Raw genomic sequence first — 17,880 nt, 5'->3', positions numbered from 1 at the left:
TTTGTGAGACTTCCTATTTTCCCAGTTCTTTCATATCTATCATTCACCAGAGAAAATACCAATCAGCACTAAGCTATATTTATTACAATAGCCATTTTTATTATTTTTGCACAGAGGCACACTGGCTTTCTTAAAGTCTCACTAACAATTTCTCTCACAGGTAGTGAATTTTAGGGCAACACTGAATGGTGGGACCCAGATCTCTGGGGATCAGCACCAGTAGATATTATACATATGTATTGTACTTACTATAAACTTTACATAGGATCACAATAATTTGATAAGATGTTAAATATGTCTTCATCCACAGTACACTCTAGTTTGAGTATTTTGTACCTTTTTTCACTCATTGTCTTAACTATTGTATATTTATTTGTGCTTTAAATATTTATTAGAGTCTCTATATTGTAAGGTCGTCATTTTGTCAAGAGCACACAATTCTTTATAAAGGAAATGTAAATGTAGTTTTCATACTTAAAAAAAAATCCTTTTGGAAATGTTCTGTTTTGTGTTTGAAATTTAGATTAATTTTTTTCTTTTCTTCAAAATGTAAAAGAGCCAAAGAGTAGGCCTGCGATTTCAAAGAGAACTAGGTCAACATTTTCCACTGCCTTGTTGTGATAAATAGGACCAATTCACAATAAAAGAAAAAACATTTGAATTTGTCACGTCTCATACGTTCATACTTTTCCATTGTTTTACATTTTTTCACAAATTGAATGACAAAGGAATGTTTGCATTAAATTGAGGGCATATAATGTTATGATTTAGTACATTGACGTCTCTCTTGCATTTCAGCCAACAATAGAACATCATTTTTTGTTAAAAACCAAGCAACCAAATTATGGGAGGGCTCCATGATTCTTAAATGGAAGAAATTTTAAACAACCACGACTCTCCCAAGAGCTCGCCATCTGGGTAACTGAGCAACGGGGTAGAAGGGTGTTGAAGGAGAGGTGACCAAGACCCTGATGGTCTCTAGCCGAGCTCATGCGATCCTGTGTGGAGATGCAAGAACCGTCCAGAAGGACAAGCGTCACTGCAACGCTCCACCGCTCCGGGCTTTAAGACGGAGTGGCTAGACGGAGGCCTCTGCTCAGTGAAAGATACAGGGCCAACGCTGAAGGTCCTCGAGTGGCCCAGACTTGAACCCATGCTAACATCTCTGAAGAGACCGGAAAATGACCCAGACGGCCCCTGTCCAACCTGGGAGATCATGTAAGGGGCTTTAATGAGGATTGGCAGAAAATCCACTAATCATGGGTCCTTGTCCTGTGACGCAAGAAAAAGCTGGGTGAAGCAGAGGGAAATTTGCAGTTGCAATATTCCTCGCAAAAGTCGGGCTTTATAAAGAACTTCCATGCGTAAAAATGTGTCCAGTTTTATTTATACACAGTCTTTCTTCTCTAAAATCAGCAATGGTAAAGCGCTCTTTTCTACACCTGATTGATTAATTCAGCATCTTGAACCGCATCAGATTGGCTCTGTATGCAGAGGGGTTGTGGGATGTAGTTCAATGGTCCTGGGCTGGAATACCTGTCCACAGGTGACTCCATGCAACACAGATGGGAAGCAGTTCTCAGGAATAACGGTTATGTAACTACATATTAGTGCAGGGATTCAAAGTAAAGCAAAACCTTCAGTTCATACAGTACATGTTTGAGTTTGTAAAGAAAAATCCAAGTACTGCTATTTTTTCTTTTTAACAGCCTTTTTTTCCTTTTCTTCCCTTTCTGTTAAGGCAGAACACAAACTTCAAGTTTCATTTAATTTGGAATCGATTGTATTCGTTGATATTATAGAATTAAAAGATAAAGGATTTTGAGCATTATGCACTTTTTTAAACATACTATTATTCTGAGACCAATTGTAAAGCATTACAGCAAGTGTACCATCTGTGACTATGTTGTACTGCCACCTTCTGGTCAAAAGCAGTTAAACCACAAAAACAAACTTAGTGAAAGACATTTATTCATGACGTTTTATAAAAGTTTTACATATAAACCACTAGCTTCTAAAACGGATGTTGACAACTTGAGAGAAAGGGGGAAAAATACTAAAGAAATCAGTTGTTCTACTAGAGAAATCACTGCTTATGAGAAATATTTACATCAGTGGGGACAGAGCAGGTGGCTGCCACGTCCTCGTCAAAGACAAGCGAGACAAAGATCAGAATACTGGACAGAGAGGCAGACAGGGCACTGTAAAACCTACTCTATAAAAGGGACAGCGCTGGGTTGTATATACAGCTCATAGGGTGAAGGGGGGGGGGGGGTATATTTACATCTACACTGAGTCGGTCTTCTTGTACGCCACCATGCTGTTCACCTTGTGGATGGAGGTGGTGAAGGAGCGCAAGCGCACCTCCTCCGATTGGTCGATGATCTGCGGTCCAGACTCCTCCCACTTATCAGGAACTACCAGGTCTTTGTCTGTGTAGACGAGGAGGTCAAATGCACCTGGAGGGGGGGGGGGGGCAAAGGATGAGTCAACGGCCCGTTATCCAGAACAGCGTGTTGGTAGAAAAGGGTCTCGTTACTCACATGGCGTCTCCAGCAGCGGCAGGAAAGTAACGGTGGCCGTTATCTGTCGGATAACGGAGCGGATCTCGTCCTGGATGGTCTTGATGGACTTCTCTCTGGGAGCGCTGGGTCACAAGAGAACCCAGTTAACACGCATGGTCTAAAGCACTGTGTCAACACTCTGGGGTGAGGCAGAGTCCAACTGAGAGCTCAAGGCCGCCGTCAACATGTGTAACTCTTCCTGCTACAGATTTCCCACGGCGGTCAGAAAGAACAGGGGAGACACTTTGAGACTCTAGAGCAGGGGTCGGCAACCTTTACCACTCAAAGAGCCGTTTGGACCCGTTTCACACAGTAAAGAAAGCACTGGGAGCCACAAAACCCTTTTGAAATTTTAAATGAAAGAACACTGTATGTAACGTTTTTTTTTTGCCTTTGTGCTATTTATAAACAAACTATACTGTGTTACATTTATGAAATCAATGAACAACTGCAGAGAAAATAAAATATAATTTCTGCATGCAACAAAACATTTTTAACTCCGGAAAAAAAAAAAAAAACGTTGGGTTAACGGTTTAGTAAAATAGGGCTTGCACTGTCAACTTGGCTCAAATGGCAAAACCTCCACAGGTCCTCAGGGTAAAGGACTCACAGGGCTGTGGGTCCTTTACCCTGAAGAGCTGTGTTCAGTTGTTCAGGTGCGCTGTCATGTCCACGAGACGTGGAGCTTTCCCAGCCACTCTGGCTGTTCCCAGCTCGTCCAGTAACCAACGGAACCGACGGCGATTTAAACCTTTCGCCACTAATTTGCTCAGAATCTGAAGACAACATTCATTACTTCTGTGCATTCCGGAGGAAATGTTTGAGCACACAGGTCTTCTTGGTGCAGGATGCAGTGAAAAGTCAAAAAATTACTGTCCAGCGACTTCTGCAGGAGTCACAAAGCCGTTGTGCGCGCCTGTCATACTCGGTGCCCCGGCTGTACCACTGACACCCCCCCCCCCCCCCCCCCCCCCCCCCCCCCCCCCCCCCCCCCCCCCCCCCCCCCCCCCCCCCCCCCCCCGTTTGACCTTTTAGTGGGATCAACTGAATCATTTCTTCTTGTGGTCCAGTCGGGTTTACATAACGGCAGAACAACGCCATTTGTTCATTATCACCTTAGTCTTTAGATTCATCACAGGCAGTTGAGGAGGCCACAGCTGACTTGATGTCTTTAATTTGCTGTACAAACTTAAAATAAAATACATTTTAATTAAATATTCATTAAGTATTTTTTAAAAGCTGAGCCGCATCGGAGGGATCAAAGAGCCGCAGGTTGCCGACCCCTGCTCTAGAGTCAGAACTCACTCTGAAGACAATCCCTGTCAGTAACACACACACACACACACACACACTATCATACTGTTAGGAGCACTAGAGGGTACAGAGTAGGGATCGACAGATATGGATTATTTTAATGCCAATTTCTTTATAGCCTAAGCCCATGACCAGTACGGACTGCTGATTGTCTCGAGCAGATATTTGGAGCCGATAATGCTTTTGCTCCCTCAAATTACATCATCAAAAGTGTAAAGCCTATTTTCAGAACCTGCTCTGCCATTTATTTAAAAAGAATAAAACAAAAACACAGACCAGTGTCACTTCTGCTATCATCTTCCATCTCCAACGCAGCCGTGATGATGTGTTGCTTGCTGACATATGTCAATGTCATATTTATTTATATAGCTCATTTCCAAGTCTTTGGGTCTATGGGAGCTTGACGGCACCCAGGACGGTTTTGATTGGTTTAAAGAAATTTAATCAAGCCAAAGCATTTCTCCCCCCCACCCCACCCCCACCCCATCCCAAAATAGAGAGATAGCAGTGAAGGCACCTCATGCTGCAGGGTGAAGCTTTAAATAGTACATAACTATAAGGGTTAATATCATTTTTATCACTTAAAATCAACAGAAAACCTAGTCTGAAAATCCTATTAGACTATTTGAAAGAATGCTGCTATATTAACTACTGGAACTGAGACTTTTCCGGAGCTGACCTGCTCTCCTTGGCTGATTTGTCACACTCGATGTCGAACTGCCATCTCTCCAGCACCTCGTTGGTCTCCAGACACGTGATCACCAACACCAGCTTCTGCACGGTGCACTCAAACAGCCACTCTGCAACACAGAACACACACAGAACACACACATTTACTGACTCATTAGTGTGAGGGTGCACCCTGGCACTGAAGAGTCTGGATGGGACCTAACACAATACAACGCTGCATATTTATCTTCAGTAAACTTGGATAACTCAGACTAAGGAGGACTCCAGTTTTCCTACATTCTCAGAGTGGAGTATTAGTCAGCTTCCTGTTCTTTTAATTAGATTATGCTAATTAGTAATGTAACAAGAATTGAGCGACAGTAAATGACAGGGGGGGGAGGGATCTCTGGGCACTTATGATTCAGAAGCTAACGATTCAATTCTGAACCGATTATTCATGCAACAACTTTTCATATAGATTCAAAAATATACATATAAATCTGAGTTTGTTAGACTATTGCATATGCAGTCAAACCCAAGTTTGAATAAAATATTTTGTCTACTGAGGTTTTTATTGTGCCTGTGAAAGTCACCTTCTCTCTCAGTGATCTAAGGAATTAGACCTAGGTAGAAGCATGCTGCGTGCTGATTGGCTCACCAACGCTGATGACAATTGCTCCTTATGTTTTGAATAATGACGAGGCATTTTTAAATACTCGATAGTTTAGAGGCAAGTTGGTAGGTGCATAGGTCAAAATATTGAAGGTGGTAGGTCAAAATATTGAAAATCGGTCCCCAGCCCTAGTTATTTGTGGTAAAAACAATCATAATAACAATAATCAGCCACCAAGCATTAGTCTGAGCCACTTGTTGTACAATACATTAGGTCTCTACTGGATTTCTGTATTGCTAAATATTAAGTATTTCATTGAAAAACAATGCTAAAAATGTTTTCCATTACTGTTAGCGAGTTTAATTCTGTGACACTGTGGTTTATAATTACTCCGACGTGAAGTATCTTCTTCTGTTTCCTGTGTATCGCTAGAAGTTTGAGCAACTAGAGGGCGTAAGGTCAAAGGTTACGTGACATCACCGTCAGCTAGGGGGACTCTTACAAAAGCCAACATAGCATATGACATATGGTTTTTAAATATAGTAATATCAGTGTTTTCCCTTGCTTTGTGGAAGACTTTTAGATGAGCGTATTTGGCGGGGAGGTTAGGCGTCCTTCCTCAAGAAAGTGTGACGTCTTTCAATAAAACAAAAGCATTTTCCCGGTATATTATGTGTCTCTTTGTAATTGTGTTGGGTCTCTTTTTTGGTAGTTTTTGTTTTCTTTGGGGTTGTTTTATCTCTTTGTGGTCATTTGGTGTCTTTTCGTTGTCTGTTTCGCTTGCGTCTCTTTTTTTTTTAACATCATTTTGGACGGGTATTATCACCACATCCGTGCCTAAAGCGTTAGAAAAGTTAGAGCAGATAATAAATAACACCCAGAAGGCTTGAAAAACAAAATGTCCTAAAGAAGTCCATCTACAATCATTAGGTCAGTGAAAAGTCTCAATCTCAGGGGCTGCATGGAAACCTTACTATGGCAGGGAAAACCCTGATATGTCATATTTCTGCATTACAATCGTCTATTTAAAAATGAACAGACAACATGAGGCTCTTCTTACAGAGTTCACTTCTCCCATTGTTGTACATAGTGAAAGGCTGCAGATGGCAAACATGTGACTCATCCAAGGTATACAGAAGCACTCCGCTGAAGCTACCTTTGAGTTGGGACACCACGTTGGTCAGGTAGTTCTTCAGTTTGGGATCAGTGGTAAGTTGAAGGCTCATGTCATAGTTGGTGGCCCTGCTGAAGGTCTCTGGAGGATAAATGCCCCGCTGGTACAGGATGCTGTTGATGCCAAACGCTGTGTTGGAAAGAGGGAAGCAAATTTGACATAAGACGGACAAAAACTGGGTAGTCATAATAAGAGAGACAGCCAGGTTGCTTAGTTAAACAGGACTCAAATCTGCTAACTTTACAGCACAGGGAAGTATAAAAAGGCATTGGGTTGATTAAAAATACAGTAAAATAGGCTCATGCCTAAATATGCTATGTGAAAATCTATTAAATGTATTGAAATGAATGGACATACTGTTTAGCCTGCTAAAACTAGCGCTGCACAATGAGGAAAATATGAAATATAACATGCACTCAGTTCTGTTGATTTTAGCATTCTGCTTAACAAATTTAACATTAACTTGGATATCAAGGCAGCATTCAAAAAATAATTAGTTACATTTTAAAGTGGTTTTCCAATGATATTTTTTCAACTAAAAAATTATCTGTGGGTGTCCTACGTGATGCGTTCACTTGCCCTTTTTAAAACATTTAATTACAGGTGTAGACGAGTATGAATTGATAACGTATACTGATAAATGGATGTCATGTTATACACGGTATCGTATTTCCGTTGTCGTACTGTCTCCACTTGGAAAGTGTTAGTTAACTTAGCCTTGAAACATATGTCAATGTTCCCGCTGCAGTGGGTCTGCTTTTCAACGTAGCCTTAGAATCACAGCAAGCTAGCTAACCTAGCAAGCTAGCAAACCGACTGACGTTAGCGTTACGTAGCCAGGAATGCTGCCGTGCTTCCTAGCAACAACTCGAAACGTCAACGTTAAACGGTGACCAACGTCCCTCTCAAAAAGTTAACGTGAATTTGGCACCACGTTAAAACGCACGTACCGTGAACATAACGTACTTTTAACAGTAAACGGAAGAATGTCCCCTGTATAGCTAGCTAGTTTCCAATACGTTAGCTAGCTAGCTAGTTAGTTTCCCATACGTTAACTTACTTCTATTCTTAAATTATTTCTACAGGCTATGACGTTAATTCTTTTTTTGCTTTATATTTCTGTACGTATGGAATCTGTCTGAGACATGAATGTATGTATAATAAGAATTATAAGGTCTGAGCAGAGTGCAGCTGCAAAAAAACTAATTTCCCTCATCTGTGAAGCTGACGGTAACGTTACGTTTGTTACGCTCGACATTTTCACCGTAACGTAAGCTACGTAAGGTCCGGAGTGGGCGGTACACTTCAATGCGAACACGTTCTAGCATTCAAAATTTTACAAAATGACTAAAACTAATTGAGTTAAGTTGGAGCTCCAGACTACATTTTAAGATATTGTAATGGCGTGCTGAGTGGACTAAACCACACACAGCTAGTAACGTTAGCATATTAGCACTGCGTGTATGCGTGTCGAAAGCTCTCGAAACGAGCTGAAAACAACCATAAATATAACTACTTACAAAAGAACTCGGCTACTAGCTCGGCGCTTCCCTTGAGAGTAATTCCTTTCAACGTGCTAGTCATTTTCTTACACTTTTGGCTATATTCGTGACAATGAACCTTTGTTTTTTGCGTTCTAGGCTTCAACTACCCGCCGTCCAGTTTGAAATTTGTTAGCCCCACACTTCGCGCATGCGTGAGCAATTTCGGCGCACGGTTGATGACGTGTCAAACTAAGCTTCCATTTTCTTTGCACTAGATGGCAGTGCATAACAACTCAACGTTACACCGGTTTCACCCCGAAATTCATTTTTCAATATTACTTTGCTTTTATTTTACTGTAATTTCGTTGGATTTAACAGACTGTAAAATCTCACTTACTTTCCCCTAATTGGGTAAACAACATTACATTTTACATGTTCATGTGTAGGCCTAGGGTACATTTAGGGGCGGCTGTGGCTCAGTGGTAGAGCGGTTGCCTGCCAATCGGAAGGTTGGTGGTTCGATCCCCGCCCCTTGAGTCGTTGTCGAAGTGCCCTTGGGCAAAGCACTGAACCCCGAGTTGCCCCCGGTGCTGCGCATCGGAGTGTGAATGTGTGTGAATGTTTATCTGATGAGCAGGTGGCACCTTGTACGGCAGCCCCGGCCACAGTGTATGAATGTGTGTGAATGGTGAATGTTCCCTGTATATGTAAAAGCGCTTTGAGCAGTTGTTAAGACTGGAAAAGCGCTATATAAATACAGCACATTTACATTTAGTTTTAATGGTCTTAGTTTGTACTACAAGGTTCACAGTATTGCCTCTGAAAAAACAGGATGTGTAGTAAATATATGTATACAGTACAGTATAGTATAGCCATTCAGCCAAATACTTTTTTCTTTCATTTGCCCAACTTATGGATTTAACTGGATGAGTAATGATTTGACTTTTCACAGAAATAAATGTCATAACTTAAAGTCATTACTTGCAGGACACATGAAAACCCGTAATGAAATGACAGCTGAAGCGGTTGCAGGGTGTGTTTTTTGGCGGAAGCTGGACGGTTTTCATGCTTCGGTGTTTTAGCTAAATTTGGGTCTCAACACTTCCTGATTCCATTTTGAATGCAAAGACGTGAAAATGGTGTTGATGTTGTCATCACCACTTGTTTCTAAGTGATCACGGGGCTCACAGAAGTGCTGGAAGGCTGAGAAAATGCCCACAAAAGAGGAGATTTAAGGAGCTGTAGATCTGAAGATGAAGCTTAGAACCAAAAAGAACTGAAGACTCAAATCAAATTGTTGTTTGGATGGTGCAAAGTGGCGACCCATGAACACATAACACCACAAGTCACCGCAATTGTGACCTGGCGTGCTATTTCTTAAAGCGACAGTGCACAGTTTCTGCTTTCGCCAACTAGGAATTCAACATTTCTGTGGGTGTATCCACATGATGCAAGCCTTTGGTGGAGCTGGTAGTCTTTTCTCTACACATGTATGTTTTCCATTCATAAAATGAAACAACAGCGTGTTCTTCAACTTTATTTTGTCAATGTTTGCATACATTACTATGTATTTATTTTTCAATTTCAATTCCCTTTCGTGAAATAATAAAGTCCATGTTATTGTTTTATCAGAATCCAATTGAAATATAATTTAAAAAGGATAGTTTAACAGAAAATGTGTATGTAGGTACAGAATTTATATGTGAAAATGACATATAACATATTTCGTACTCTATAAAAAAAAAATCAAAAATATGTTATGAAAGCTTAATGTTATGAAACTTAACGTTACCTTTAAGTCAAGTTCTTTATTTCCAATCCTTGTTTTAATGAATGGCCTTGTTGCCCTGGTATCTGGACTTTATCTTGTCCTTATCCCTAAAATAAGGAAATTCCAGGCCTGATATTAGCAATAAAAACAAAACCGTACATGGTAAATTTTACATACTTCCATTCAAGGGCTTATGTTTAAAACTGAGGAGACATCAGTGCAAAGTGCAAACAAAGAATTCTGATGATGCTTCTCAACAAGTCTCAAGTGTGTTGAAGAGGCTCCACCGCTGACACTTACATAATACGGCTCATTGGATTCTGGGTCTGATATTAGAAGGGTTTACTCCAGTACACCAAATGTGTGCAGACTTGTCAGCTGGTCCAGCAGTTTCCAAGAGAGATATTGGTTTCATGTGCATATTTGGCTCCGGTCTCACACAATAACGTGCAAAAGACTTCTTCCATCAGCACTCATAGCTTGGGAAGGTGTCTGTGTCGTTGTCCTATCAACAGCACAGAATATGATTGAGGTTGGTCTCTGTAGGGTGCAGAGGGGGGGGGGGGGGGGGGGGGGGGGGGGGGGGGGGGGGGGGGGGGGGGGGGGTCCTGTGGGTGCTGTGTTTGTCCTACTTGGAGCTGCAGTGATGGGCGTCATCACTCAGCTGGCTGGACCCGGCGCTCCTGTGCAACAGCTGGAGCTCTGCATAAGGCTTTATGTCTCATTCACACGCAAGCACACACACACACACACACACACACACATTCCTGCATTTTTATATGTACACAAACCAAATTTGAGCATGTTATGTACACACACATATATGCACAACTGTATCCAGGATGCTGTTCTTAAAGATTTTACCTTGATTTGGACCGGAAGTGTGTTTATGTCTAGTGACAAACGGTTACACCAGTTTGTTATGTTTAACCCTCATGTTGTCCTCGTGTTGTCCTCGTGTTGTCCTCGGGTCAAATTGACCCGTTTTCCTATGTCAATGTTCTTTTTAATTCCCCAAAATAACATAATTGATTCCACACAACGCTCTTTGGCAAGTACAAATATCTATTTTCATTATTTTTGGGGCGTCTTATTCAATTTGAAAAAAAAAAAATCAACATACATCTATCAATATACATTCCTTCAATTTTAGTGGAAGAAATTCCTAATTTTGGCTTTTCTAACTCAAACATTTGGTATAATTTCCTTATTTGACCATCAATTCCCCAAATAACTGAAAAACATTGGGGGAAAAAGCGTCAAAAACGTAAAAAGTTAAAAACATTGATAAAAAGTGTTGACAAGAGACAACGGGACCACAAAGGTTAAATACAAGAGGTAACAAGGAACAGATGATACAACAGGTGAATCACAACAAGCGGGAAACACAAGGCAGGTAGTAAAGCTTAAGACAAGACAGCACGGGAAACCAGACTGTCAAAATAAAACAGGAAACAGAACTCACAAGGGAACACAAGACAGAAACTACACAAGACCGGGGAGGAAAACACTGAGAAAAGAAGCAGGAACATAACATTTGTGTCATCTTGATGAACAAATTTCTTTAAAACCTTGATGCCAAAGACCATGCATTTCTTTCAGCATGTGCATTTATTGTGAAGTTCATCAGTTTGAACCCACAAAAAGACTCTCAATGTAAAGTCCCTGCTTGCAGACCCAGAGTTCCTTCCTTTTAGTGGTGAGTTTACATGACGGCCCACAGCCCCGTTAGAGACTATCTAAACATGCAGGCCCCGACCACAGACACACAGCCCTGCAGCGTAAACATGGTGTAATTGATGGTGGGAGGGATGAGAGCATATACAGTTAATCAGTCATTGTCAAGCCACCTGCACCATTTCCCAATGTAATCACTTCACCCTGCACATGTCCAGATGTCTCCAAGGATTGTCGGAGCAATAGCATTAGAGTACACATGGCAGTAGGGGAGGGAAAGGGTTTTATTGTTTTCTGCAAGGACAGGGATTTGGTCTTAAAGGTGCACTATGTGTCCCTGCATGGTAAATCTCAGGGGACAAGACAGGGGTCATAAATGTCAAACAAACAGTAGGGGCACAGGAGAGGACACAAAACACTCCGGCCAATCACTGACAAGATGGTTGGAGGACGGGGTGGGGGTGGGGGTGGGGGACGGGGACGGGGGCGACAGTTGCCCTGATTTCCACCAGCTGAAGTCACGTACGATCGCACGATATAACAGGATGTAGTTTCTATAAACAGAACCACAAAACCCCTGACATGGTGAGTTTAGGCCTGTCTCCGCTCATTAGGACATTTTCAAGGTGTAAAAAAAAAGAGCACAGTGTATTTTATTTAGAATATTACCCAGATGTTTTATGTTGTTTCTGTGCTTAACTTCCTGTCCCGCACTATCTGCCCTGTGCCAAAGTGCATTTTTTCAATAATAGCAATCCCAGGACTCAATTAAAGGAGACATATTATCCTTTTTAACCTATTTTCTGTCATATCTTCAATGTAATAGTGTCATTCCCTTGAGCTCAAACATTCAGATTGCCAACTGTTCCGAACGCTGTGGTTTCAACACTTTACATTTTTTCTACTCTCGATTGAGGCCCTTTGAGACATTGCCCTTCATTTGTGCCCTTCGTTTACACCCAAGTGAAGAATTCACCTCTGCAAACGAGTCTTTCTAAAAACTCTAGCCCAGGATGGAGATTTTAAAAATCTTCAATTAAGCTGAGAAACAAAGGTTTAGGCATAGACAATTAAAGAAATTCTATTGCACAATTCTGCAAAACCCCTGATTACATTCAAGATGAATTGCCAATGTTTAAAAAAAAAATCTTTGTGCAATATCTGTGATATAACCATTGTATAGTTAAAGGTCCTATGTTGTCAAACGGGAGATTTCCATGTCTTTTTTATAAAACAGGTTGAGGTTGTGTCTTCAGACACTGTGCCTTTAAATAGTTCTCAGGACTTATGTACGGTTGTGATGTCACAACTATATTATATTCTGGGTGTGCTGGTCTTACAGGGAGGTGTGTTCAGGTGCATTCTGGGCGTGCTGGTCTTACAGGGAGGTGTGTTCAGGTGCATTCTGTGCATGCTGGTCTTACAGGGAGGTGTGTTCAGGTGCATTCTGGGCGTGCTGGTCTTACAGGGAGGTGTGTTCAGGTGCATTCTGGGCATGCTGGTCTTACAGGAAGGTGTGTTCAGGTGCATTCTGGGCGTGCTGGTCTTACAGGGAGGTGTGTTCAGGTGCATTCTGGGCATGCTGGTCTTACAGTGAGGTGTGTTCAGGTGCCTTCTGGGCGTGCTGGTCTTATAGGGAGGTGTGTTCAGGTGCATTCTGGTCAAGCTAGCAAAAGTGGATTCGGACACGCCCTAAATGCCCATGTGCAATGTGCTTAGGACCCAAAGATATGCATATATTTTCAGAAAGAAGAACATCTTTAGGTACACGCTGAATTTTTGCAGAACCCAGTCTCCTATCCCCTGTAATGTACATATTCTTCCATGTACTGCGGTTCTAAGCTGGAGACCCTTTGGCTTCCCTGTCTTTTTATTTCCATGCTTGCAGCGTTCTATTATTCATTATAATGTGACATTAGCATGGAGGAAGCAAATCATGTAGACTTCAAATATGGCCAATACAGACAATATTTGGTCCAACTGAGGCTGATATGAATGGCCTCCAAACCCAAAGTATTGTTTTCAACCATGCATATTTATACAGGAAGTCAGCGGGGCTTTATGTGTGTGACTTGAATGAAACCAGAATTTCCATGAGGTGGAGAGTATGGAAAGCCATGTATACAACAATGTCTCTAATATTTGGGAATATCCAGAAAATCCAACCTCAAAGGCATGAAAATCCGACTTTATTTATATGCATTTTTAATTGTGAAAAAAGTAATTTAAGAGTCTCAAATGTATAATATCAAGGGCCTTGTGGTCTATACTGATACTTCTTTCAGTTTTTCTTTACTAGCTCATCTCTTTATTGTCTTATTGTATATTTCTTGTAGTTTTTGCAAGAGAATCTGATGTAGGAATATTTTCCTCTTTAGATCCCCTTCTCTCTCCGAATGGAGCTTTTCGTTTGTCCATCTTGGCGTTGGAGGACTTTTCCGCCGGCCCTGGTAGTCATATTTCCCATGCATGCTGGTGCTTTAATGTGTGCACCTTCGTGGGGCTAACAAAACTGATTTACGCATGCAGCCCTTGTTTCTGTGGACGACTCCGATAAATGTTTCATGACAAACACATCTGCTGAGCTCTGAGGTTATGGACGGACGGAAGGAAGGGGGGCAGGGAATCGGGACTTTGGAGTTTTTCAGCTCATCTTGGCACATCTGTCTTCTTCTGTCCCTGCAGTGCTGATGCAATCACGGGGGCACACAAACACATTCTCGCGAAAACACGTCGCCTTTATATAATAGCAGAACTGTCGATGCATTCACATGATACAAGCCTTCCGTGATGGAAAAAACATGACGGACTCTTCAGAAGAGGTCATTAACTTCACTGGAGTTTCACCGGAGGCCACAATCTTCTGATTAGTCACACTGAGGAATTCATAGAGGATTGCGTGGAGCTGATAGCCTTAAGTAGCTTTGTAGCAACTCATTTGGCGACGACTTGAATGTAACAGACGCTGATGAAATGAAAAAGTTACGCACCAAAGCTTTAAATCAAATCTGATCAAAATTGTTTCACCTCCAGAATAGCCCGGCCGGGATCCCTCTCACCTGTGGACGTCAGCAGGCTCCCACTCCCGTTGACTTGTGTTTGCGTCCATCAGGTAAATATGAATCTGATTTTCTCGCTCCTTTTTGCCTTGCTTGGGTCTCCACCAACTCCTGAGAAAAATAGCTACGATGTTTTGTGGCAAATCCTTCATTGTGTTCTCCAGCTAGTCTCTTGCTGTGTCGGTCTACTGTTTGCTGCTGAGCTGCTAAAAACGAGGCTTAGGATGGAATTATGTTACGTATGGAGATCTACTTTTACTTTGAATAGATGGAGTTTTCCATCATTAAATCAATTCAAAATTCATCTTGGCAAAATAAACCCCAAGACACACAGAACATGTAGTTTTATTATTGATAGACAACTTTCCCTGTGTCTATATGTGTTTGTTCACATCCAGTGCTGTGTTTTTTCAGCGATATGGCAGACTAATGTCCACACACACACACACACACACACACACACACACACGCACAGACACACAGAGCTATGTTATCATTGCAACGGTGAAAAAGCTCTTTTCAACACACTTCATGTATGGTGAAAGAAAGTCAGTGTGCCGCGCAGAACCACTGCTCATTTGTTTGTGTCAGGTTAACCTGGCTGACGCAACCCCCCCTACACACACACACACACACACACACACATACACACACACAGCCTAAAGCCCACCTTACACACCTTAAACCTCGACCAGCATGCACTGGGGTGGCTAAAAATAGCGGCAGCACTGTGGAAGTTCTTTGTGTGAGGTTGGTTGGGACGTTATTAAAAAGAGGGGGATGTAATCATTTGTGATTGGTCGGATTTCTCCTCTTCTTTCTTATCAGTGACTAGAGCTGACAGAGGAGGTAGCAGTTCATCTTCACGTTAATAACATAACACACACATATGGACACAACATATTTCAAAAAATGCAACGTAAAAACGGTTTTGTGTGGCAAGGCACCATTCATTTGGATTCCCTCAACCCACTGTTTTTTCATTCTGTATTCCATTATTTCCATTATTCCATTTGTTTTGTATTCAAGTCAAAGTAATTTGTATTTAAATAGCGCCAAATCCACTTTATACACAACCATTCTCTTTTATTTACAGAGACCCAACAGTCCCTCTCGAGCATCAGGGGCAGGGAAAGAAACTAGGGAGAAGTAGTCTTGCATTTTCAGACCTTCCTCCACAGCACTGCGGAGGAAGGTCTGGCTAGTCCACACAGCAGACAGATAGTCTTGCTGGCTGGACCTGGTAACCATAGTCCTCAGATTGGACAGCTAGTCTAGCTAGCTGTCTGGATACCCTGCAGAGATCTGAGGACCAGGTAACCATAGTCCTCAGATTGGACAGATAGTCTAGCTAGCTGTCTGGCTTTACCCTGCAGAGACCTGAGGACCTGGTAACCATAGTCCTCAGATTGGACAGATAGTCTAGCTAACTGTCTGGATTTACCCTGCAGAGATCTGAGGACCAGGTAACCATAGTCCTCAGAAATCCACCAGAGGTTAGAACGTCTACACAAAGGAAGAAGAAGGGGACGGACATCTGGCCGAATATGGGGGACATTTGCCGAAATTTTCAGCAAAACCTGAACAATCCTGGAAATAAAACGTTGTCAATATAGACTACATAGTCAGTAAACAGCAGACTTTACTCTCCTCTCTCTACCCAGATTCAGCTCTCCATGTATTTCTGTCCTCTCAACTTTCTGTTCCAGCTGGAACTGTTGCTGCGACACAACAGAGTCTCTGTGCAGCTCTGGCAGGAGCGGAGGAGGAGGGGGAACTGGATGCTTCCCATGGGAACGGGCCCCGGCTCTGGACACCAGGGTCTCTAATGTCAGCACTGGGATGCACCACCACCTGAACAGTCCCAACCGACTCTGAATAAGCCAGGGAAACCGTTGGAGCAACAGATGCTGTGGAGTCCAGTATGTGTGGTTGTTATAAGCTTTAACCCTCAAACCTCTGTCATCAGTTTTCAGAGCAGTACAGTTGGGAAATTATTGTAAAAAATGCGGATTTGCATGCAAAACTTAAACTGCAGCTCAAAGATATTCAAGGTATTGTAACAGGCCTGGCAAAAAAATAACAACTAAGAAGTGTAAGTCTTGTGTTAAAGTAAAGCAAAACAAGCCTTTCGGGATTTATAAAATTCTGTCTACATTTACATGTATAGGTAGGAGTCTTGAGAGGCTAGAAGCAGACGTAAATGTGCAAATGTGCTCACGGCAGCACAAATTTGGGCAAAGAAGCACATGATTGGATTAAAAAAAGAATCAGCTCAGGCAAGAAATATCAAGCTGCCCGTCATGTGTTGCAAAAATTCAAAGTCTTTGCATTTCACTTAGTTTTATGTGATAAAGGCTTCCAACACACGGGCAAAAAGGACACTAGAGGAATATGAGGGTAACAAGTGAGTGTGCATTGACGCATACACACTTCTACACACAGGCTAACTCCACAGACAGATGTAAGGACATCTGCAGTCAAGGAACTCATCCACTGACAGTTTATGGCTATTTAACATCAAGTGCAAAACCACTCCATAGTCAATGTTGGACATGTAAAACAAACCGAAATCACATCCTTGTCTGTATAACATCAACTCTTTTAGGAGCTTTGGTGTTCAGGTGCCTTATGATATTGTTAACTGAATAATGACATAAACTCAGAGACTCCCCAAGCACAAGATGGTTTATCACCTTACTGCCTCCCAACACGCCTACTGGCTCTCTCTTGCCCTGATGTGCCCATCGCTTGTGCAACTGTGTACACTAATCTGTGAGCAGCAGTCATACACATGACCAAATGCGCCCCTACAGTGTTTACACTGCAACTTGGGGTCCTAACTGTGGTCGACAAGCTATATTTTTCACCAGTAAATATTTAAGTTACAACATTATGCAAGCAAAGCTGCTCTTTCCCAACTGCAACGGAGTCTTCAACATTTTGGTATTGAAAGGCATCTTAGCCACTGGAGCACAGCTGTAGGGAAGAGTTTCTCATGCAGTCCTAAAGATTCACATAGCGTCGCTAGCTGGGGCCTTTTGCTTTCTTCCCAACTCGTAAAATATGGACGCTTGGTCATTGGCTGTCAGCGTCAGATACCCATGCAAATAGCACCCCCCAGCAGGTGGGTGGAACGCAGTATTAAACACCGAAAATCACCGTAGGGAGGTTCAGCCTGTTCTCATGAAAGTTGAACTCTGTAATACGTATTGCTGTATTCACTACATTGTTGGCTGCTGTTTAAGAACGCTGCTGGCCGCGTAGGGAGGTGGTCGGGGGGGATGGGTGGGCGTTAACGTACAGGACTTTTAAGACAGAGAGAGGAGTTCACTTCAATCCACCGTCTTTTCCTAAACTTAACTGGCTGTATTGGTGCCTAATCTTAACTTTTTTTTAAACACTCTAAACTCTCTTTAAACACAACTATTTTGTGGACTAAATGGATCCGAAATATCCGTTTGCGGCGCTTTGGTGCCTAAACCCAACCGTCCCGTTCTTCTTTTCCTAAACCCAACTGTCCCATTCTTCTTTACCTAAACCCAAGTGTCCAGG

General features: G+C 42.1%; 1 protein-coding gene across 1 annotated transcript; it reads right to left on the bottom strand.

Annotated features, from left to right (window-relative positions):
• Positions 1–1,953: 1,953 nt before the first annotated feature.
• mad2l1 (MAD2 mitotic arrest deficient-like 1 (yeast)) lies at positions 1,954–8,073 on the bottom strand. The gene is made up of 5 exons (XM_034856981.1): positions 7,855–8,073; positions 6,317–6,463; positions 4,558–4,678; positions 2,544–2,647; positions 1,954–2,459 (listed from the first exon to the last, which is right to left on the bottom strand). Exons 1-5 carry the CDS (start codon positions 7,916–7,918, stop codon positions 2,287–2,289), a joined length of 609 nt encoding a protein of 202 aa, XP_034712872.1. The 5' UTR covers positions 7,919–8,073; the 3' UTR covers positions 1,954–2,286.
• Between the last annotated feature and the right edge of the window lie 9,807 nt (positions 8,074–17,880).

Source organism: Etheostoma cragini, chromosome 19 (assembly GCF_013103735.1).
Source record: "Etheostoma cragini isolate CJK2018 chromosome 19, CSU_Ecrag_1.0, whole genome shotgun sequence".
Taxonomy (NCBI): domain Eukaryota; kingdom Metazoa; phylum Chordata; class Actinopteri; order Perciformes; family Percidae; genus Etheostoma; species Etheostoma cragini.
This window is presented reverse-complemented; position numbering and strand designations above follow the sequence as displayed.

Excerpts from the sequence above, each read along its gene's own strand:
- mad2l1 (XM_034856981.1), bottom strand. The coding sequence starts at position 7,918 with ATGACTAGCACGTTGAAAGGAATTACTCTCAAGGGAAGCGCCGAGCTA. Across the intron at positions 6,464-7,854 it reads GCTAGTAGCCGAGTTCTTTT|CGTTTGGCATCAACAGCATC; the intron begins GTAAGTAGTTAT and ends TTTCCAACACAG. Across the intron at positions 2,460-2,543 it reads GCCGCTGCTGGAGACGCCAT|GTGCATTTGACCTCCTCGTC; the intron begins GTGAGTAACGAG and ends CCCCCCCTCCAG.